At 38.4% G+C, this 24,992-nt stretch overlaps 1 protein-coding gene across 1 annotated transcript in view; it reads left to right on the top strand.

The window, feature by feature from the left end:
- Positions 1-24,992, top strand: part of LOC115418087 (ankyrin repeat domain-containing protein 13C) — an 82,180-nt gene that overhangs the window by 8,837 nt on the left and 48,351 nt on the right. The window contains 2 exon segments of the mRNA XM_030132399.1: positions 258-299; positions 24,598-24,702. Of these exon segments, the coding sequence (XP_029988259.1) occupies positions 258-299; positions 24,598-24,702 (147 nt within the window).

Consider the following 24,992-nt stretch of genomic DNA (forward strand, 5'->3'; position numbering starts at 1 on the left):
ATGAAAGGGTTTAATGCTGCAAAACAACTTGTATTGTTAAGAAAGAGAAATGTAATGTTTGTTCCAAGGGGTGCTCTGTATGGTGTTATCTATACTATATTATAGTTGTATACTTCCCCTTCCAAATTAGATGCCAAATTTACTCCAGAAGTGACAGTGCCAGTGTCAGAGTGCTTGTCACAGAATCTGGATTTTTACTGTGACTATCAAAGGTAGAAAAGTATAAAGAGTTCTTTTTTTTCCCCCCTTTCCTTTAGGAAACACGCCGCTGCACCTTGCTGTCATGATGGGCCACAAAGGTGAGTAATGCTGAAAGCCTGCATCTCCATGTGGTTTATTTTGGTCCCTATCTTTCATGCATGTCTCTGTAGCTGACTACATGAACATCTCTGCTGTTCTTTCCCTCAGTGTGAGATTTTGTGATATTTTACTTTCCCGTCTGCGTGTGTGCATTTGTTTGTTTGGCCTGAGCACCAACAGATCACTACATAAATCCCAGACAATAAGATGTTCAAACATGAATAACAGAAGGGGGTTTATGGACGTGTAGCGGATCAAAAATCTGGATTTAGCATGAAAACAGGTGTCTTCTGTTTATGCTGTTATTTTACAATGTATTCCATTCACAGAGAAAAGTGAATATACTTAATCAGCAGGGATTAGATAATGATGACACAGCAAAAAAGGATCCTCTTGGGCTCCCATGATTGATGTAGTACCACGGCCTCAAAGAGGTTGGCAGAGGCTGTTATTAAGATAATAACACTGTAGTTCAGAATTCAGTTTGCATAGTATTTATTTACTTAGTGTGCTATTATTAGTTTTCTGCAAAAGGTTCTTGTACTGAAGAGGTTATTTGGTGTTACTGCAGGACAGGTCGATATATAAAGAATACTGTCTCCGATCATGTCTGAATCTTTTCTTGTCTGGAATTATATTTGGGCTTTTTCAGTTCTTCAAATGCAGACAACCTGATGAATGGCACTGTGGAAATTTGAACAGCTCACACATATGAAAACAACACAAAGTAACGTACAGACACACACTGAGAAGGATAATAAATAAAATACAATATGAACAAGGAGCTTGGTGGAATAAGGGGAATGTATAAATTATATGAAAGATGTTAATAAACAGACTGATTAAAATCAGTAGAAGAAATAAGACCAATAAACAACTACACAACATAACAGGACTTATATGTAGGGTTTCCTTAAAAATATGCAGATAACAGTACAACTGCCAGCGTTACAAGCCAGTCTTCCACTCTGAGAGGTCAGCGGGTGCATTGAGTGTCTTTCTGCCCTCATCATAGGTTGTTTTATTTCTGCAGGTGAGATGTGGTAACATGACCTGAACTCTTTTTCATTTCTCATAAGCTCAGAGAGTTGCTAACATGAGGGCATTAATGCTCCATTGATGAAGCATTTTCTTGTAAAGTTTGTAGGATGTATTAGGGCTGCACAATTTATCAATTTTAAATCGAATACTGAGTCCCATCCACCAGATACTTCAGGGCCAGATCCAGCCAAAGTGAACATCGTGTCCAAAAAGTAAAGTTTCACCTATCATTTCTCAAATAGGCTCATTTTTTAGCTTAAGAACTGTATTTTATGGAACTCTTTACTAAGGCTGCATGACTAATCAATTTAAATCAAAATTATATTATTATACCGTTGTAGTTTTAATATCAAAGCTAAAGCCCTAGTTTCATTTAGGATCAATTTATGATGAGAACAGCATGTTTTGGACATTTGAATAAAGGGAATAAAATTATGTTCATTTTGAGTCCCCGTATCATGCAGCATGGAATTTAAGTATTTTACCCCAAATTGGTATTTCTGTCAATTGTACCATGTGTCATTTGACAGTACTTACTCAGACCTATTCATTACATGTATGAAACATGGAGCTCAGTTAGTGAGTTTAAACACAGACACTACTGAACTGCTGGATCTGGCCCTTCCTGCTCTCCACTCTCTGAATGACTAACACTCAGGGGCAGGGTCTCTTCTCCAGCATCAGGTTTAAACTTTGCCAATGTGAAATCAACTGAAACCTGTACTCCAGTGACAGACGCTAAACAAATAGGCATAAGGAACAGGAGTAAACCCTACGCTTCCGCTGTTCAATGAGAGCCTGCTGTAAAAAAAAAAAAAAAGGGTGGGAATTAATTTTTCAGTAGCATGTTCTGAAGTCTCCTTGTGAAATTCAATGTAAGGAAAGACTCAAAGGGGCAGCACATCAATATTTTATCCACATGCTTTCAGTCCTGTTAGTGCAAGTTAGCTGGAAACAAAATCATGTGAAAGACCTTTACAAAGCCTCCCTGCATCATGACATATGGTGGATGAGGACAGGTTTACACTAAAACACTACCTGTGATTTTATTATATTAGTGAAAGTACACAAATTCTTCTATGCCCTTTATTTTGTGATCTATAGTGTTCCACAAAATTGTAAGATCGTATGGTTCAATATGAGGGCTGCACAGTTAATGAAATCATAATTATAATACCAGTCTGTGCACTTGTAAATTCATAAAGGCTGTATTCTAGTAGTCCGATTTAAGAGGATGTAGAGGTGTCTAATTCCAGAGGTGGAAAAAAATAAGCACGACCTCTGTTGTCTGGTGATATTTTAGATTTAGGAACACTGAACAAAGACTAGAAGTACTTTACAAACATTGAAACTGAGAGTTACAACGCCTTTTCAAATTTTCTGTGACAGTTTATTTGACTTGACATTTCATTACCGTGCATTTTTCTTGACAACCATGTAGGAGCTGCAACGATTACTTGAGTAATTCGCGTAATTCGAGTACAAAAAAATCCCTGAACATCATTTTCGCCTTGAGTATTTGTTTAAGTAGTGGGAGTGGTGGGAGCACTCATGCATCTGGCCGGGGATTGTGTTCTACACGGACTGTAAACAGTGACTCAGTCAAAAAGTTGTTGCTACGGAAGAGAACGAGGAGACTGTTGGCAAAAGGCAAAAAGACGTCCCAAAGTTTGGGATCACTTCAAACTTAAAAAAACAGAGAATCTCGTGCAATGTGTGTAAGTCCACATCTGAAGCCAGTACAAAATGCCCGTCTTCCACTCAACAGTAGCTGAACATTAGCTGATTTAACGTAAATGCTAACTGAGAAACACAGAAGCGCTGGTTAGAAACATAGGATATGCATTTGTTGTTGTCTATTAGGACTGCACGATTTTGGCCAAAAATTAATCCCAATTTTTTTCCTCTAAAAAACCCGATTTTCAATTTCGATTCAGGCTGGTGGTGGTGATTTAGCCGGCATGTTGCTTTTGTGTGCAGCCGGCAATGCAACGCACTGGTCCCACTGTGGTATAGGATGAAGTTTGAGGAACTAAAATAAGTTGGTTGTGCTGCTGTCTTTGACTGAAACCACCTTCAGGCTGAGTTTGCAGCGAGGAATGGTTTGGTCTTCATCAGAAACTCAGAAGCCGTACCAGTTCCACACAACCCACTTGCTCTTGCTATTTTTTAGCCACGAACTTCTCACTCTCCTCAGCAAACGACATTTTTGAACTGGTGTGTGGAGACCAAAGACTGTGGAGTCTGCTCTGACAGTTAGGAGGAGGAGCCTACGGTAGCCCAGAGAAGGAGCCTATAGTAGCCTGGACAAGGAGCCTACAGTAGCCTGGAGGGCGCGGCCTGGAGACGCGAGGAGATGAAATTCAATTTGACGATTACCCTTTTCTAAAACAGCGTCCTAAATAAATAATCAGATTTCGATTTAAAATCAATTAATCGTACTGCCCAGTAAACTGTTCCATAAAATACAGTTCTTAAGCTAAAAATGAGCCTTTTTGTGAAATGATAGGTGAAACAGTAATTTTTGACACCGATGTTCACTTTGCTGGATCTGGCCCTTGAAGTATTGGTGGATGGGACTCAGTATTCGATTAAAGTCAATAAATCATGCAGCCTTAATACAGCCTATAAATTTGACAGAAAATACTACATCAATGGAGCATTAACGCCCAATTCAATTTGACGATTACCCTTTTTTAAACATTGTGCTAATTAAATAATCCGATTTAGTAAACAGTTCCATAAAATACCAGTTCTTAAACTAAAAAATTAGCCTATTTGAGAAATGATAGGATAAACTGGAGTCATGGCATCCCAGATGGACTGCTCACTACTTTGATTCCTAAGTTTTGAACCAGACAAGTTTAAGACACAATATTGCACATAATTGTAAAGGTCTAAATGGCATCTTAAACAGACTCAAAGGGCAACATTAGTTTCAAATATTTTAAAATGAAAATATCAAAATTACTGAGTTACTGGATGGACAAAAATTTACGTCTATTTTTTGCCAGAATTCCAAAGTTCTCCAAAGTGAAGTTCCTCTGACATTTTCCTCCTCAGATGTATTCAGTGTATGCTGTAAACCCTGTATTTTACAACCCAGTAATTGGTTAGAGGAAAAAAAAATATTAGATCAAACCTAAATAGAAAGAGTTTAGACAAATGGCAGCGTCACAGATGGACAACAAAAGGAAATATCAAATTAAACATTTTATTTCAGTTGTCCAATATCATAAACATTTATTTACAATATTTACAACATACCAATAATATTAACATTATATTCAAATGTGTTTTGCATAGATATATGCATTTATTAGTTTTAAACACTGTGTGTTTAGAATATGACATAATAATATAATAGTCAAATATCAGTGTATAAATGTAGTTTATTTATGAGTACATTAAATGAACCCAGATGACGGCACAAAACTGCGTTACTTTACAAACATTCACACTCAAATTCACACAATTTTTCCCACAAAGTTTTTCTCATTTCAAAATACATTTTCCTGAAATATAAGTAATTACCGACCCGAAAATATAAGTTTGGTGTAAATTATTGTAATTAAATTTTGTGGACCAGATGTTAACCTTCCTTGACTTGGCCCTTATGTTCACTGATCTTCACTTTGGATGGATCTGGTCCTGACGTATATGGTGGATGGGACTCTGTAGGTTTGAATGCTATAATGAGGTTGCCTATCTCCTGCCGGTGCCCTGGCCCAGTCCTCCAGGGAGGTCCAGGCCAGACATGCACAGGCTACTGCATGAGATCATTGTCTGGGCGTGGCTGCACTGGCTGGGATGGAGAGGACCAGTCTGTTTGTGTGTGTGTGTGTGTGTGTGTGTGTGTGTGTGTGTGTGTGTGTGTGTAGCTGTTTATTTACTGCATTCTTAATGATAACAGGACACAATAGACTGGTGATGATGGATGATAGAATAATTACGGCTGGTTCCTGGTGCGCTTCAGCAAATTTAGTTGTTTTTTTTCCACTTTTTTTTAAAATAGTTGAATGCTTTACCAAAATTTTATATATGTATGATCTAAACAAATGTTTCCCAATCATATTAAATAATAGGGATGCACTGATGTATCGCTATATTGTCTGTTTTGTAGACTGAACTTTGGATTCAGTAAAAGATAGGATTAAGAGCTGAAGACAAGTAGGTGAAGTTAACCTATTAACATTTAGGTCAGCCTATTTTATGATTTAATAAAGAGTTTCCTGGTTCACAAGGGGGGATAAATAACAACAAAAACTACACAAAAAAGTCAAGTACTATCAGCATGGGTCTAGGAAAAACTGTCACTTTCAACATCTGTGGTAGCCCAGAGTTCAGTGCTTCCTTACAAAATTAAATTATTTTTAATTGAAAATGTACAATTTTCTTGTGGGAGCTCCTCCATACTCCCCTACCACACACCTGGGGAAAATGCCAACAATCCCATTAGCCCTCTGAAAACCAAAGTAAAAATGCTGGGTGATTACTTTGTGGTATGATATGCAGAATACATTGGAGTTGGTCAAAGAAATAGAAACAAATCTGTTCATTAAAGAAGGCAATACATATTCTAATTTTGTAGTAGTTGAGGGCCCAGACTTATTAAAGGCTTATAGCACAATATTAATATTGAAATTAAAAATTGTGGTTATACATATATTTTCTTTTCAGAGTGGTGGAGAAATCTTAGCAGAGTTTGACTGTTTCTCTAAGTGTGTCTCAGTAGTGTCTGAATGTGATTGAGTGTTTGGTGGTGGGAGGGGCTGTTTGATGTGGATTTGCAGCCATGCCTCTCAGGGCAGCTGTGGTTCCAGATGTAGTTAACTACCACTACCGGTGTGTGAATGTGTGACTGATGAGTAAATATGGATCGACAGTGTAAAGCGCTTCCAATCCAATCCGTGATATTATTAGATAAATAATGGATACACACAGTGAATCTGAAAGACACAAATTTGATGGAATAAATAAATAATTATAAATATAAAAATGCAAATTTTCCCCTTTCATGGCTACTTTTCAAACCATAACCTCATTATTTGCATTAAAACCTGAGCCATTAAACAGTTAAGTGTCCAAACTGCAAAGAAAGTAATGTTGGTCTACTCGATACAATTTATATTGAAATTAGGAACCAATTATCGCTGACTTTGCAGCCCCTGGTGAGAAATGACTACAGAACATTCAGCCCAATGCACGTGTAGCCGAGAAGATGACTTTGGGAATGTTTTTTGAAATGGACATTAAATTCTGTTCCAAGTAGTCTTAAAAGTCTCAATTTAACTTGAAGAAACCCGTAGGAACCATGAACCATATTCATCATTACTTATATATACTTTTTAGGGTTTGTTTTGTCCAAATTCTCACTTAAAACACAGTACTTTAACAGCCCATAGAGCCTCTTGACATGTGCCTCATCTGTCGCCAGTGCACGTAGTGAAGCATTAGATTAGCACTTTATGTCTCCATCGTACTCTTCCTCTCCTCCCTCCTCTGTTCAGAGGCAGAGCAGATGGTCCAGTCAGACCACAACTCTAATAGGACACTCCACATTACCATCACTGTCACAACTGCATATCCGATCGAACTGAACAGCAAACCACGACTAATGACTTACAGGGCCAATGGGATGTGTGCAGCAATGCAGTTTGACTTCAGTGAAGCAAATAATTGACATTATTTGCCATTTTCCAACAAGCTGGTACAGTAAGTGCTCATTCGGTGGTAACTCTGTGTGTTGGTCACAGGCTTTGACATCAGATATAGTTCTGCAGGTAATTCTAGTAGACTCAAACTACACTTAATGCACCGAATAGAAATCAGTTAATAGGGCTAAGTATTGTAATTATTACCATCTTATTTGATGTGAAGTGATATGGGGACCTGGTCAAGGGGAGGTATACATGTGTGGTAAAACAATTCAAATTGTACCCAGTGCCCTATTATAGCTCATTTTTAGTTAATTTTGTCTAGTTTTTGAATATGTTTTTGGTTTTGAAAAATGCCTGTTGACATAAAGTTCCATCCATATGAAGACAGGCAGATCGACTCAGTGAAAGCACATCTGGGTCATTCCACCTCAATTCAACAAGTGCCTCCTGCTTGACCATCTTAGATTTGCTTGAAATTTTTACCATATAAAGTTCAGCACTAAAAAACACCTCAGCCAAAATTTCAGATTGATATATCAAATACATTTGAAGAAAAAAATTCATGAACAGGGTACCCCCCTTGCCGTTTTTGGTGCATTTCGCGATCGTCTTAAAATGTAGTAAATTTTAGAGTGCAATATCTCAGTAAGTTTTCTAGCTAAATGCATGAAATTTTCAGCAAAGAATGACTACCACATATAGATTGCATATGTATATTATCAATAACATTGTCTTTATTGGGACTGTGGTATGACCTTGTGAAATCTGGAAAATAACATTGAAACACTTTTACGAACCCCTATATTTATTGACCAATTAAACACAAACCAATATGATATATTGCAAATAATTACACATCCTTTTACATAAGTATATAGAGTAATCAGATCAGCATTTATTAATGGGTATGATCCTTTTTTTGTTGTTGTTTTTGTCATAATAAATTCGCAAAATAACATTTTTCATTAATTTTCACTTTCAAATACCACAGGTATGACAAGGAGTACCAACCAAAAGAACTTATTTCTGAAAGACCATCACATATGCTTACAAAATGTAAAATTTCATGATGGTTCTAGGACTCACAAAAAAAAAAAAAAATTCATGATGGTTCTAGGACTCATGATGGTTCTTGGTTGGAGTCCTAGAACCATCATGAAATTTTTTTTGTCATACCTGGTAAATATTGGACCAAACCATTATGAGCACATGGTTCCATAACATTTAAGCTAACCAAGTGTACAGAAATATGAATTAACATCAACTTATGGATCGATGAAGAACCGGGTTTGTTGGAATTAGTCCAATTTATTCCCTTTTTAGAATTTATTAGGTAGATGTATCAAAAATATTGGGCGCATGTCCAACAAAACTTTGGGTTCAAGTGAATTATCTAGAATTTTTTTATCCAGTTTTCTTAAAAATGTCCTCACAAGAATACCTAAAGTAAGTGCTTATCATCTACTAGCCCATGTGCTCAGAGACCTGTTAGAGCAGGGGTCACCAATCCTGGTCCTCGAGGGCTACTATCCTGCATGTTTTAGATGTATCCCTCTTCCAGCACACCTGATTCAAATGATAAGCCTATCATGAAGCTCTGCAGAAGTCTGATAACGACCGTCAGGTGTGCTGGAAGAGAGAAACATCTAAAACATGCAGGATAGTAGCCCTCGAGGACCAGGATTGGTGACCCCTGTGTTAGAGTAAGTTCATGAATATGGAAAGTACAAGTGCCATGAAAATAAAACTCGACATACTTCAGGTTTCCTCCTGAGGATCTGATTGGTGAGGTTTAAGTTATAGTCAGATGCACAAACTGTCAACTTCTGTTAACAGTGTATGATAAAGAACAATCAAAGGTACTCCATTTAATTCTGTTCAGTTACTTGTTCCTTATATTAGCTGCGTTGTATATAATACAGTTGGAATGGAAACTTATTTGTTTTCTTCAAACTAAACAGTCTGTGCTTTTCAGACTATAATCTGTTTGGATCCATTACTCAGTGGACAGTTGATCTGTTACTTTCTTTTGTCTCAAATTCAATTTTAATTATGGCTGATTTTTGCTCCAACACTAACTGGTGTTATAGAAACACAATTAGTTAACATATTTAATTGTATATATGTGAAGTTTTGTCGGGAACAGGTATTTTAGCCATTTGCGTAAGTCCAAAAAAACTGATGCTCTTATTTTTTGTATCTGTTAAAACAGGCTGATTTTACCTTTTTTTTTTTTTTTTTTTTACTACAAATATATATTTAAGTAAATCATATTCTTGCCATATCAAAGTACTTTTTAAATACCTACCAAAATATGTCTCACAAAGATATACTTTAGGTTATTTAGTTGAAACAGTTATACTCATTTGAAGAGCAAATGATTTGATCCTCACTGCTTGACCAGAGCCATTTATTATCTGACTTATAAATGAATAAAGTACAGTCTGTTGGTAAGTCGTATTGTGATCATCAAACAGTATCAAATACAATTGCAGTTCAAACTTGCTGCGTTGAAGGACAAGCAGTGATTACTGACTTGGAAAACTACTTCAAAGATATAACTATCGTGTTGCAGGATTTTCACAGTACTTCTCTTTGTCCAGTGTTGTTGGTTGTAAAATGTCAACCAGACCCACCTGACCCTTTAAGTTGCAGCCTTTTGTGGATTCTAAATTTGGTACAGGCAATATTGCAATTGTGATTTCAATTCAGTAAGAAGTTATAGAAGATTTATGTAATTACAAACAAAAACAAGTACCTCGATGTTTTGTTAGTTTTGCGTAACTTTGCTTAATTATTACGATTGGTTTGAATGTCCTGATTTCTGGAATATTCCAGAGTTTTGTTCCAATGAAGAAATTTTAAAACTATAAATAACCAGTTGGTGGTTTCAACTTTCACTTAGGACTGAAAAATCTGCCTTTTATACCCGAAGGACTGTTTAATATTTATATCAGTGAATTTATCTGACATTGTTATTTTCATCTATATGGCCCAGACTGGGTGTCAAACTCATTTAGTTCAGGGGCCAACATGGAGCCCAGTATGATCTGAACTGGGCCGGAACCAGTCCAAATAATAATAATATATAAATAATGTCAGCTCCAAACTGAAAAAAGTAAAATTACAGTATTAAAATGTTTACATCTACAAAGTATCCTTTAAAAAAAATGTGAATCACATGAACAACTATGAAAAAAATTGAAATTTATAAAGAAAAATAAGTGCAATTTCAACAGTTTTATGCTTTTGCTTATCATTTATGGATGTATATTACCACTTCCAGATCACTGTGGATCTACAAATACACAGAACATTTAGAAACAGGCAGAATATTGGTCCAATTGCACTGACTTCTCTTAAGACATTTCAGATTATTCACATTTTTTGTGATAGCTTGTAAATGTCAACATTTTCATGTTTTTTTTTTTTAAACTAAAACAAAGAATAAAATTGGAGTGATCATTATTTATAGGTTTTGTGATGATATTTTACTGGTCTGACCCAGTTGAGATTGAATTGGACTGAATGTGGCCCTTGAACTAATAGGATTGTTAAGTTCTTCAGAGTAATTTTTGCATTTCACAGATTTTTCCCATGGGCCGGATTGGACCCTTTGACAGGCTGGTTTTAGTCCATGGGTCGTATTTTTACCACCGGTGGCCTAGACCGATAAGTTAGAATAAAAAGCCTAAGGTCATGTACTAAAATGAAGAACACAAATAATGTTGTCGGGTCGTTTTAACTTAAATGCAGCAGCTGGAGCAGAAACTGACATCTTTGACACTCAGGACTTATGGCTGTTCTCTACACGGTTACATAATGTATATCTGCTGGACGTTGTCATTATTATTACACAAGCATTGGGTTTAGCAGGGTGATATATAGGCCAGAGGCTCAGGGGAACGTGAACTTGCGTCAGCCAGTGAGCCGAGCACTCCTGCTGTCGACTGCCAGCATTTTTTCTCAACATCAGCCTCTTTTATCAGCTGCTCCGTCCCTGAACCTCAGCACGGATTAGACTAATGCACACACAGACCTATAGCATTTATATGCTGATGTTGAGAGACGGAACAAACTGATAAAGACAGCTCTGTCCTAGGCTGACCGCTGGACTCCACCAAGGAGGGTGGTGGATGTTAGCAAAGCTGACATCCATCATGGGCAACCCCTCCCACCCCCTGCACCACACTGTAGAGGACTTTTACACCCCCTGTACAAGGAGAGAGTCCACAGGTCACCCCTCCCACAGCCATCAGACTATACAACAGGTCACAGTATAACCCCCCCCCCCACCAATATCACGCCATGTATATGTGCAGCCATGATGATGATGTAAATATGTAAATAATATTTAGTTTTGAATTCTAATTTTGTATTTATGTAAATATTTGTGTAATACCACATTTTTGTTTATTCTTTTATGTTTTCATTTTTTCACTTGTGTTGTGGTTTTCTTCTGTCTTTTTATCTGCACTTCCTTGTTGTATTTTGCTTTGAACTTTGAAATTTCCCCCATAGTGGGGATAATAAAATCTTATCTTATCTATCTTATCTTATCTTATCTTATCTTATCTTATCTTATCTTATCTTATCTTATCTTATCTTATCTTATCTTACCTTATCTTATCTTATCTTATCTTATCTTATCTTATCTTATCTTATCTTATCTTATCTTATCTTATCTTATCTTATCTTATCTTACCTTACCTTACCTTACCTTACCTTACCTTACCTTACCTTACCTTACCTTAAGGCTCTTTGAAATGCACTCCGGTATGGTGTACTTTAACTACTGCAGGACTGTTGTAAGTCAGTGTGGGAAGCAGTGGTCAGCCTTTGGATGGGATTCAGCATTTGCCACACCAACTGGGGAGCAGTTAAGGTCCTGTACAGACTTTCTGCATGATCTTGAAAAAAGTCTCATTTTTATATGTATTCCTGATTGTAAACCGCAATTTAAAATGAGATTATCTGCACCAAAATAGGTTATTTAGAAATGCTATTTCCATCTTCCCTGGCCGGGTCAGACAAGACTGGACTGATTTACGGCAGACATACGACAACAACACACCGACCGGCAGAATTTAGTAGAAAGAAGTAAGATGAACGAGTGAGGAGTCAGATCTGTCCTTTTTCCTAAACAAAGGGGTTAGTTAGATTTCTTTAGTTGTAATGGTGGACACTGGAACTGGAGCTGGGCTGGCAGAAAGAAACAGAAAACTAAAGGGTAGAGTGAACGAGCCCAGACTAAAACAGAGGTAAACCTGTGCATTGAACCTATGGATAGAACTAAGGATAGAGTTAAAGGAATGAAACCAGAGCTGCAGTTGTCCCTCTTCCTTCTCCACAGATATAGAATGCTTCTGTTCTTTCTCCATATGCATTGGAACATTGGATTGGACTCTAGTGTCTGTTGGTAGCTCAGTCCAACACTTGGTAAACACTTGTGTGTTAGCCTCTGTGATGGGGCTAATCTGTTGGATTTGGAGCATTGGTTCAGTCCAAACTAAGGGCTTTGGAAGGTCCCACTGAAATGGTTCTGGATGGACATAGAAGCAGGAGTCGGACTAACAGTTTGGTTTCACTGTGGTTTTCACTCCAGTTGCTAAACTATGCTACAAACTGACTTTATGAAGTTTGTTTGTTGTCTCATTTCCAACGTCACTTTGCACCTGCAAGTTACTGTGTGGAAAAAAGAAATGCACAGTTGGAAAGAGGATCCACTCCTCAGTCATTAACTTCAAAACGCCATGGACACAGTTCTGCCCTTATGACAGTAGGAGCTAGTGCTCATGTGAAGTGGACTCTTTGTTCCTTAAAAACACCACCAATTCCGGCCGAAGGTGTTGCTGCAATCCACTTAAACATATTCTCTGTTCAGGACCTTTAATAAATAAAAGAAAAAATAAAAGAAAACATTCAGGCTAGTCATGACCCAAGTGTTTGGACCTCTGTTGCTGATGTAAACACACTGACTTCCTGTTGGCCTCCCATAGTTGATATTAGATGCTAAACTTTCACTGTACTGCCACATGTAAATGCATTGCTAATAATTAATGAACTGCATTGGATGCTGTCACTACAGACCTTTTTATTTTTCTGGGAACACACTCTTGTTGTACCTTCTCCTCTCTGCTGAATGGATAATATTTAATCAGGATGGCTTTCATAATGTATTCCTCGTTGTCATGAAGAATGTATGAGATCCTGGCCTCTTTTCATGATAAAATAAAGTGGGTATGCAGATCAGAGGGCTGATCTATGCAACTGTGTGTCAATGTTATGTTAAATTCTCTACCACCAGGTCGCTGGTGAAGCTTTTTTTGGGTTAGGGTTATAACAGAATGAGTGCGAAGCTAATATGGACATTAGACTAAACTTGAAAGGGAACATCCTCACATTTCTGTGTTTAATGTATGGCAGAAACACAACCTAAACTACAGAAGTACAATTACTGCTCAAATTTAACACCTGTCCGACTATGGGTTTTAGGAACCATGAAAGGACTGGATGTTAGAGGTTTCATAGGATCATGTGGTTTGCTGCTGTTGACAGATAGTGGGTTTTTAAAGGCCCACATAATGACAGTTTGGAGACTTGACACAAAAGAAACAGACAATATAGATAATTCTACATAAACAGACAGTAGAACAGCTTAATGTGGCTAAACGAGTGTAATAACTTAATTAATGTCCATAATTCACTGATCCATAAATGGGGGCTTATGAACTTGGCTGAAGCCTACTCAGGACACAGACGACCCCCCCCCCCCCCCACACCACACACACACACACACACACACACAGACGGTTGAACATACTCATCTGTAGCTGATCACAATCTGAACAAATTCTAATTCTGACATCATGACCAATACTTTACACAAAACTCTACAGGCACCTTTTATATTAAATTAAAGTGGGAAACAGAATTCCAATATGAGATTTCTCCAGAAACTTTGGAAGAGATCTGTACTGAAGCTCTTAAAGTGACCTGTTCCAATAATTTGAGGGAAAACAGATGGAAAACGATAGTTTAGATACCTCAGGACCCCACACACAACAGGAAAATATGGAAGGTCAGCCACCAGTGGTGCTGGAGGAAGTGTAGGGAGACAGAATCCAATTCAGTCCACACCTTCTGGTCTTGCATAAGCTTAAAAAAATACTGTGATGACATCTACGCTGCACTGTTGGATATATTCAGAATACATATACCTAAGGAGCCCCTGTTTGCTTTGTTAGGAGCCAACCCCGAGGGCTTTGAATGTACAGATAATATAGGCCTACTTCAAATTTTGAACCTTCTCGACAAACCATGGTGTAGTTTTGCAGGCTGTCATCATGTGGATTAACCTACCACTATATTTACTGTAAACTTCCGCATCTGTTTTTTGTAAAACGGTGGGTCACAAAGACAACTGTCTGACCAGTCAGTGGTCTGCAGTGTTTGCACGTCACGCTTTAGTTTCTGATCCCCAGTCCTGGAACCTCGGCAGAGGTGATACCAAAAAACTAGTACCGGATACCAGATTCCAGGCCCTTTTTCGTAATGGAAACACAGAAAGGCCGAGTAGAGTCGAGTCGAGCCTAGCTGATACCACATAGTGGAATAAGTGTTATGATTGTATGCTGACTGTCTCCAATAAATAATAATTTTAAAAAACACCAAAAGTCTGCAGGTTAAAGTGGATTAGTCAAGGACTTGTGTTGATAAACTAATTCACTACAAACTCTTAAAGACTTATAAATACTTGGCCTTAGGTTTGGGCAGGTACTGTTAAAACTATGACAACCCCCTGTGTTATGAAGGGAGAGGCTGGACTGTAGCAGGTACTACATTTGACCCCCAGGAAAGTCAGTGTCACTGAGCAGATACTTTAAAGCAGAAGAAGTGAAACTGAACAAGTGTTTTAGCGCTTGTCGTCAGTGCCGGTAATGCACATCTAAGCTGGTTTGACAACCTCCAATAATGAGAAGCAGGAGTGAACTGGCATGTGTGACATTTGCACAGCTGTGATGGGGCTGACTGTTCTGGGTAAAGCAACACTCATCAGTTCTGCCATCATTCACCTACGTTTTTTGACTTCTCTCTTTTATCAGTTTCAAATGTGGTTTGAAGTGTTGGTTCAGTTTCAGTTTTCTTTGAGACTAATCTTGCCATGTTTCCTCACCTGGGAAAATACTTACACTTCTTTGGAAACAGACGTATGCATGGTGTGCCCGTACTCCCTCAGCTGTGATGGTCATGTAGCCACCTTGGTTTGTCAGACATTTAGTCGTTGTAGTCTGATCAATGTTGTGTTCTTCACAGTGTCATGTTACTTAATGCTAATGCAAAACTTGTTGGATCAGCACAGGTTGTTAATGATAAATGTTGGTTCAGCTGGTGTGTATAAATCAAACCGGTTTAAGTTTCTACACCGGACTGGCTAAACTGGAAATCCACCCAAGTCTAGTTCACATAATTAATGAAATGGTCTGCTGGGCTGATGATGACCCTTCCATCTCAATGAAGGTGTTGAAAGGTGTCATGGGTAATGTGAGCAGTGACAATTTTGACAACAATTTTTAAGTTACTTTAAATCATAATGTAGTCATCTAAACTATTTAAGATTTAGTCAACTGAATATCATTGAAATTTAGTCGACTAAATCTATTGTAGTTTTAGTCGACTAAATTGTTATGTAATGATATGAAGGGTATCAGGTCATAATTTGTACTTAGATTAAATTACCACTACTACTATTACTTAGAATGAAACATCTCAGTATTATAAATGGCATTAAGGTTTGAATGTGCAGGACACATACATTTCATTGTTGTTCTTTCAAACACAAATGTATGTTTATTTACCACAAGTTTAATTAAAGTTCATGTGAATTACAATAGAAAAAAAATAGGCCCAATGGCCCTGTAGCTTACCGGCCAAATTAAAAACTTTGGGAAATGTATCCAGATGCCATTTATTATCATCCAGTTATGTGTATTTATTATATTACAGAAACAGCCCATGTTTTGGTCATATTCCAATCAGATCTGTAAAAAATTCAAATTCCAACTTGATATCATTGATACTTACTGATTTATTGGATCAATCCACTTCCTATCTGTTATAATGGGAAAATTTGTCAAAGTCACACCAAATCCAGAATCAGATCCGGATTGAAATAATTTCAATACCTTGTGTTGACATCATCATAAAGAAGCGGTATACCAAGTTTGAAGTTGATCAGATCTGTAGTTTCGGAGAAAAAGATGATTGAATTTTTTTCCCCAGAACAGCCCATGTTAAATTTCCATAAGTTCCTGGATCCAGAAGAAGATCCTGATCAGCATGTGGACATTATGTTTTGGTCATCTCCCCATCAGGGCTGTATTGTAGAAATTTACAATGGATATCATTTATATTTACTGAGTTATTGCATTGATCCACTTCCTATCTCTTATAATGGGGAAATTTTTCAAAGTCGCACCAAATCCAGAATCAGATCCAGATCCAAATAATTTCACTAACTTTTGTTGACATCATCATAAAGAATCTGTATACCGAGTTTGAAATCAATCGGAATTGTAGTTTCGGAGAAGAAGATGATTGAAATTTTTGTAACGGACGACAGATGACGACAGATGACAACAGACGATAACAGACGACAACGCCGCCGCCAGACGACAATAGCTTACAGCCTGTCGCCCGGTAAGCTAACAATGAGCAGTACAGTCCTACTGTCTGTGGCTACGATGTGCATTAATCAGAACAAACTGCACATGACATTCTCCATGAAATGGAAGAGCAGCAGTGCCATTGGTCTATAGTAAACCAATTTAACTCTAAATAGTGCATTTGAAAGGATGTCATATATATAATGTCACCAGGGGTTTGAACTTGGTTTTAAGAAAAAGGGCATAGAATTGAAAACACATTTTAAGCCTTAACAGCAGTAAATACCACTGAATAATACTGAGGATAATGGAGAAACATAAGTTACATGCGTCTGGTTGGCCTTAATATCAAAAGTAAAATGTTCCCATATATCTGGTCCTCTTTTTCCCAAGAAACAACATTTTCATTTCCCATGTGCAGCTTTACTATTGACTCACTCTGCCAGTGGTTTGATCTAAACAAATGTTAGCGCTCATAAAGTTGAGTTCTGACTGGAGCTTTTCTCAACTCGTGCAGCCTCCTCTGCCTTCCAGTTGGGTCTTGTTCTCCAGTTGCTCCACCTCTTCCTCATATTGAGTGGTTGTCGTTTCAGCTTTCCTCTTTCTTGTGACTGGAGCTTGTCTCTGACCAACCTATTTTTCTAGTTTTTATTCATTGACAAAAGTGTCACTACATTAGTTTGTCTTTTGGCTCATGAATTACTTTTTATTTAGTTATCTCGTTTTCGTCAGAAAAAACATGTCGTTGATGAAGACTGAGACAAAAATTATTCGTCAACAAAAATTTACACTGGTAGTGAGGACCCAAATGCAACACAGTCTGACAGGTGGAAGTCAGAAATAGTCTTTAATAGATCTCAGCAGGTAACAGGAAGGCAGGAGTTGGACTAGTTTAAAGAAGAGTACTGTGTGGTTAGAGTTCTTTCTCCGATACTTGCCAAGTTGAGGGAGAGCACACCAGATTCGAACTTGGGTCTCCCACATAGCAGCCAAGAATAATACCGCTAAGCTGGAGGGGCAGGCTGGATCCAGGCAGGGAGATGTGGTGTCTAGGACCGGCAGTGGGTGGAGGAAACAGAATGACGGCAACAGATGATGCAGAGTTCGCTGTTAGGAAAGATGAGGGTGGAAAACACAACACAGTCACGAGCAGACGACAACCAGTGAACAAACAGGCAGACCTGGTGGTCAGAAGCAAGAAGGACTGTCGGGTTTACCGGGGCAGAGACGAGGAGACGGGCTGTCACGATCCACTCCAGGGTTTGCCGACTCCTCCTTCATAATCCCCACACCTGCTGCTCACCACACACCTGTGGAGGATTGCTGTCAGGAGCCCATATAAGGGGCTCCTCTGCCAGATCATTACATTCACCACATCCCATCCTGGACACAGCTCTGCAGTCTCTCTTCAACCCGACCCTGAACCTTGCTTCCTGTCACCCTGTGGACTATCCGGTCCCCCCAGCCTCAGGTTCAGCTGTTTTTGTCATTCGTGTTTAGTTTTCTGTCTAATAAATCCTGTTGTCGACTTCAACACTGCGCACGTGAGAGCTTTCGTTCACTCCACATTACACAGGCAGGATCGAAATCAGGCTGAAGAGTCGTGCATGCTGCAAAAACAATCTGGCATTGGGTGAGTGAACCGGTGCAGCTGATATACTGGCTGACTGATGAGGCACAGGTGGAACTGATTGTGGCTGATGAGGTGTAGCAAGCGAGGGAGGAGACAGTAGCGAAGCAGATTGACAGAAAGGGTTTGTGTGACAGGGTGATATACGCTTTATTGTTTGTCCTTTATTTTTAACTTAAAGTGTACCTGTACTGGTCATCCTTAACACATTAATTGTTCTTTGTGTATAAGCAAGAGAGGTGCAAATTCAGTATAAAACCACCATAAATGCACCACACTGGACTGTTTTATTACGTGAATTATGGGTGGGGGCAGAACCTTTGGGGAGCAGCTATTCCTGACCAGAAGTGACGCTGCAGGATTGTTTCTGGGCAATCGAGTGTGAGTAAACAAGCAGCAGTCAGTGAGCGAGATTGAGTGGAAAACGGAGATTGCAATCGTTGTTTGGTAAGCTTTGCACTCTGCCAATGTCGTAGAGACGCGACCCAGCACCGGCCAATAATGTGTCATCTTAGACTGGTGTCTGCTGCATGGGGTCAGTGACCAGTCCATCTAAGCCCAGGTAATGGGACAATACAACCAGTCTGGGTAGGTACCGGTGCTGGGACAGCCTGTGAAAGAGGACACATGTCTCTGTCATGTCTCCATCAGTCAGACATGTCTGATGGAACACTGACTTGGTGACAACAGGATATAACGTAAGTTACCTGACAGAACTGCTGGTAGTATACGCGATCTTTTGAAATAGCTAGCAATGAAAATTCACTATAGGTACCTTTAAAAGCAAGTGTGAGAAAGATTTACTTCTATATGATGACCTTATTGCTTGCCACTGTATAAGTTTGTGATGGAAAATTTCAGTATGATTTGCTTAGTTATTGCCACAGTATGGTTTTTTTCATTCAAGGCTGTATGACATTGTCTCAGTTATGTTGTTGTTGTTATTGTTGTTGTTGTTTTTCTCCTGTTTTCTATCAGACAGATATGGGTGGCTGCACCCTGACTGTAGTTTTCACTTGTGTCTAATTCCCTCCATATATTCACCAGGTAAGGCCAACCCTGGACTCCCTCTTAGGAACTCCTCCCCCTTGAACCATCACCTTACTGTGGTGAAGGAGTTTGAGAGCCCTAATGACCCTAGGAGCTATGTTGTCGGGGGCATTTTGGCCGTGGTGGGGTCCCCCATGGCAGATTGGTCCTAGGTGAAGGGCTGGACAAAGAACAGTTCAGACCCTTCATATTAAGAGATACCAAGGGAATGTGTACCTGGCCTGGAGGGTTACTGGGGGTCCACCCTGGAGCGAAGCCTGGGGTTGGGGCACGTGGGCAAGCACCTGGTGGCCAGGCCTTTGCCCATGGGGTCCGGCTGGGCCCAGCCTGAACCGGAGACATAGGCTCGCCATCCTTTAGGTCCACCATCTGGAGGGGGAAGCAGAAGGGCCTGGTGCCTTGTGAATTGGGCAGCAGACCAAGGTGGGGGTCTTGGTCTGATCCTTGGTTACAGAAACTGGCTTTTGGGACATGGAAGTAACTGGTCATCTAATAGATTTACCTGGGGTCAGCTCACCTTAGTTTTGTCCTTTGAAGTCTTGTGTTCTTCCGTAGTGAGTTGCTCATGTGACTCCTTACATTCTGTGAATGTTTGAATGTTCTGTACAGAGCTTTAATAAATTACTCAAAGACAAGATCTTCTTTCTGAATCTTCATTTCATTCTCCATGCAGATTTCATTTTAAAAAAGTGAATGTTAATTATTTATACTGGAATACAGAGTTTTAAAATAATCAAACATTTGGATGTAGCCCATTATTTTCCATAAAAGTCGTTATTGCCACTACACCAATCTGCTGTGTGGAATAATAGTTAGGTCAGATCACAATTTGGCATAACTATAAATAACAACAAAACAGTGTAGACAACTCTGAACATGGGTTTTTGTTTCCTTTTCTCTTCACTTTGGTGCAATGACACAAAATACTTGGATTCTTAACCAAAATAATGATGATAGCTGGGAAAACTCCACATTCTCACTATCTTAATGGTTAATCGTTCTGGTTGTGTGGATCTGGTGGCTCTGTGACCCCACCAGTCATGACATTCTGTTTTATTTCTTGTACCAGTGGTTAGCTAAAAGACAAGTCTGAACAGGACAGGAAAACCAGTTTGAATTTGTCCGCATGAGTTGTAGGAATAACTAAAAGAGTGTTAAACAGTCGTAGGAGTCACTGGTTAAACAACAGTGATAAAGTCCATGTTCCTGGCGGTGGCAGGCCTACATGTCCACCCAACGGCAGAGCAGCTCTGTGCTTTGGTTTGCTTCGCTGCTCTGTGACTGCTCCTGAACAGTGCTGAGACACGATTGTACAGGCGCCAACAATGTAATGAATGATGTCACGACAAAACTGACAGCTGAGCCGGAACAACAGGCTCCATTTTTTTGGCTGGCTGCAGTTTGTTGACAGGCTGCCCAGAGAGGGAAGGGATTTTGTGCTGCACTTACTGCTAATCTAACCGCAGAAAAGGGATGAGGCCTGTTGGCTGTTTTCCCACTGGTGGAATACAAACACAGATCTTAGGGTCACATGACAGTACAAGGGGATGGCATTTGTGACTACAGCAGGGCAATAAAACAATAATGACATATATTGTGATATCTTTTATGACTCCAGACCCCCGAAGGGGAGGCGAGGGGTATTGTTTTTGGTTTGGTTTGTTTGTTTGTTTACACTTTAGCAGCAAAACTATTGGTTGAATTCAGACCTAACTAGGTTCATAGATTGCCACTGACCCAGAGTAGATGTGATTACATTTTGGGAAATCTAGGTCAAAGTTCAAATTTTTATGATTCTTTTAAAAGAAATTCCCATTTACTTATTATGGGTGAAATACGTGCGAGGGGCGGGGTTTGTTGTGCCTGGCACCACTTGTATTATGATATATAATTATTGTGAGCCGCGTTTTTCTTCTGTCTTTAAAGGTTACTTTGTTCACATTTTCAGCTTAAACATAAATATTTCAGGGTTTTTTTTTCTTTACTTAATATTACTTGATTGCACATTTTGCTCTTGAAATAACATTTATGATCATCATTGTTTTAGGTCACAGGTGTCAAACATGCGGCCTGGGGCCCAAATCCGGCCCACCAAAGGGTCCAATCCAGCCCGCGGGATGAATTTGTGAAATGCAAAAATTACACTGAAGATATTAACAATCAATGGTGTAAAAACCATTTTAATTCAGGTTCCATATACAGACACATACAGTCCAATTAGATTAAGTGGGTCAGACCAGTAAAATATTATAATAACCTATAAATAATGTCAACCCCAAATTTTCTCTTTGTTTTTGATGTAAAAAAAAAAGTAAAATTACATGAAAATGTTTACATTACCAAACTATACTTTTACAAAAAATGTGAATAACCTGAACAAATATAAACAAATGGAAATGTCTTAAGAAAAGTAAATGCAATTTTGCCAATATTCTGCCTGTTGCTAAATGTTTTGTGTGATTGTAATGAACATGTGTAAATGAAAAACTGATAAATTGAGGCAGAATATTGTTAAAATTGCACTTGTTTTTCTTAAGATAATTCAAGTTGTTCATGTTATTCAGATTTTTAAGGAAACTTTGTAGATGTAAACCTGATCATAATATAATTTTACTTTTTTCACTGTTATTATTTCACTGGTTCGGCCCACTTGAGATCAAATTGGGCTGAATGTGGCCCCTGAACTAAAATGAGTGTGACACCCCTGTTTTAGGTGATCTGCATTTAGAGTGCATGCCAAGTTTTATGTTGTGACCATAAAGAATATTTCTATCTATCATAGCCACTGTTTTCCCCTGTTTGGTCTTTTTCTGCTGTTTTCATTTGGAGTTTATACATCTTTTCTGTCTTGTTTAGCTCTCACATGTTTTTTTTTTTTGTCATGTTGCTTTCATCCTGTTCATCAATTTTAATTCAATGACGATCTTTTATATGTATGTTATTAGTTTAGTGTTATGTATGGTTTTAGCGCTGAGTTTTACTATGTATTTGATGTACGTTTGTTAGTGTGGATGTATGGCTGAAGTTTGTATTTTCTGTACCTTCTGCTACGGTCTTGGCCAGGACACCCCTGCCAAAGAGATTTTTAATCTCAAGTCATTTTTTCCTGGTTGAATAAGGGTTAATTAATTAAAAATATATATACGAGGGCCATTCAATAAGTTCATGGCCTCACCCAGAACAGAACAACACAGACTGATAATTTATATTTTATTTTTCAACATAATCTCCATTTACAGCAATGCACTTGGTCCATCGATGTTCAAGCATCATTATCCCATCACGAAAGAATGTAACATCCTGTATTATAACAACCAGTATTTCTGGGTGAGGCCATGAACTTATTGAACAGCCCTCGTATCATTGGTTTCTTAGTATGTCTTGTGCCTTTTTACAGTATCTCTACATTACATTGTCTTTACGTTGTTTTCATCTTGTAGCATCTTTTACAAATCACCCATCCATCTACCCCCACCCCTCTGCTCTTCCGGGGGGATTCCAAGGCGTTCCCAGGCTGACAGACATAATCCCTCCAGTGTCTCCTTTTACTAATAATTTTAATGCAAAATAATGTCTGGCTTCTTCAACTTTCACTCAAGACCAAAAATCAGCCTTTAGCTTTAGAAGAAATAACATCTGGTCATGGCAATTACAGATATCAGTTGAATCGTCATGTTAGCATTTCTGACCAGATTGTCTGACCTTGTTTATGAGGCTTGTCATTTTATTTCTCCTACTCTTCAAAACCCTCCATATTTTCCATCGGAGTTGATATGAAACTCAGATGACTCTTATGTAACTGTTGGTCTCATATGGCTCTGTGGTTAATGGGTCAGCTGTTTTCTAAATCCTACACACAATCTGTTCCTATATAAAACCAGGATCATTTTTAAAACAGCTGATTTGACACCATAGGGACCAATCTATGGTATCAGTAACACCTGTTACTGGAATTTCTGAAGTCTATAATAAAGTGCACAGCATCATTTTAACTTGATAATTGGAGAAAAGGGGATTCCAGGCCAGTAATTAATACATAAAGACCCAAACAGCCACTGGTGACCAAGACCATCTACTGGTTTAAACTATTTAATACCTGTTGATCCATTAATCCTATCAATACATGTAACTAATTGGTGTAAAATACAGTTTGTCATCAGATATGACCTATTTGGACGTTCAGAGGCTCCGTAGTGAACATGGAAACTCCATCATCTTCTACAACATTAGTTCACCAGTAAAACCCATAGAGTTGGATCAATGACAGTGGATGGAAACACATGTTTTTATGTTCAGTTAATGACAGATTTTATTGAAAAGTCACTTTTTCTTCAAGTTTTCTCCATTTTGATGTAATAACTTTTGAATTTCCTCTGGGTTTTTTATGAACGTCTATATGATCGGTCAGTCAATTATAGGAAAATGCATGTTTTACACTGAAAAAACTCAAAGAGGATAATATTGCAATAAATAGTGATAAATCACTTAAGATAGGTTAAATATAGAGAACAATTCATTTGGGAACTGCCACAAAAGTAGCACTGAGTCTTTATGGGTTAATACATAATAAATAAATGACATCAATCCCAAGTTGAGCATGATACAGTTCTGGCATTAAGTTAAACTCAGATTCTTTGGCTGTTTGGTCTCTGTCATGGAGGGATCTGAGGATGAATTAAATGAGTATGTCACCATGGCAACATTATGTGTGCTGGCAGAAACTAGGTCCTGGAGTAAGTAGGTGTGGAAGCTAATTATAAGTTGACTGATACAGCAAAACAGCACATGAACCAATCCATTAGCTTTTGTGGATATTACACTTCTGCTCTGAGGTCATAAACAACTTATACATCATTTATAAAACATTTCATTTAGCTTTTATTTATCATTACTCCTGTAATAATAGGAATAATAATATGTTCAGTTAGAATTACAGGTAGATGGACATATCGGTTGGACAATATATAGATTTTTTTTCAGTAGCAGCCATTGGCCTTAAATTTTTTTTTTTTTTTTTGAAAGCCGATATTTGATCAGTAGTAAAAAATTTTCATGATATTTGATCAGGCATCTGTGTGGGCAGCTTCTGGAAGTTCATGTGGGTGTGTCAACAACTGCAGTTAAATGCTAAGAACTGATGATGCATCTATATGTTAGGGTTAGCGATGAATAAGGATTGCTGCTTTGTTTCGATGTTGCTTATGCTCAAATAAAGTCATTTGTTTTTTTGCTCTCAATTTCTCTTCTTCAGAATGTGCCCATCTGCTGCTGGCCCACAATGCACCAGTGAAGGTGAAGAACGCTCAGGGATGGAGCCCGCTTGCTGAGGCGATCAGCTATGGAGACCGACAGATGAGTATGTGTCTGTGAAAACTCAAATGCACATCTGTTGCACACTAGGGCATTAGTGACTTCAGACTTTTTCAGATCAACTTATTTGTCAATAAAGTTGAAATACTTGTTGTATGATGACGTCATCACATTGACGCTGGAGGAGCAACACAGACACACAGCCATTCAACAATGAGCAACTTGTACTAACGTTCACCGGAACATTAACAATGTACAGTAAAGAGCAGAATAAAAAGCTGGAAAGACACAAGCATCAACAGTCCTTCTCAGACATTTAACTAAGCTAATCATAGG

This window comes from Sphaeramia orbicularis, chromosome 4, assembly GCF_902148855.1.
Source record: "Sphaeramia orbicularis chromosome 4, fSphaOr1.1, whole genome shotgun sequence".
In the NCBI taxonomy this organism is placed as follows: domain Eukaryota; kingdom Metazoa; phylum Chordata; class Actinopteri; order Kurtiformes; family Apogonidae; genus Sphaeramia; species Sphaeramia orbicularis.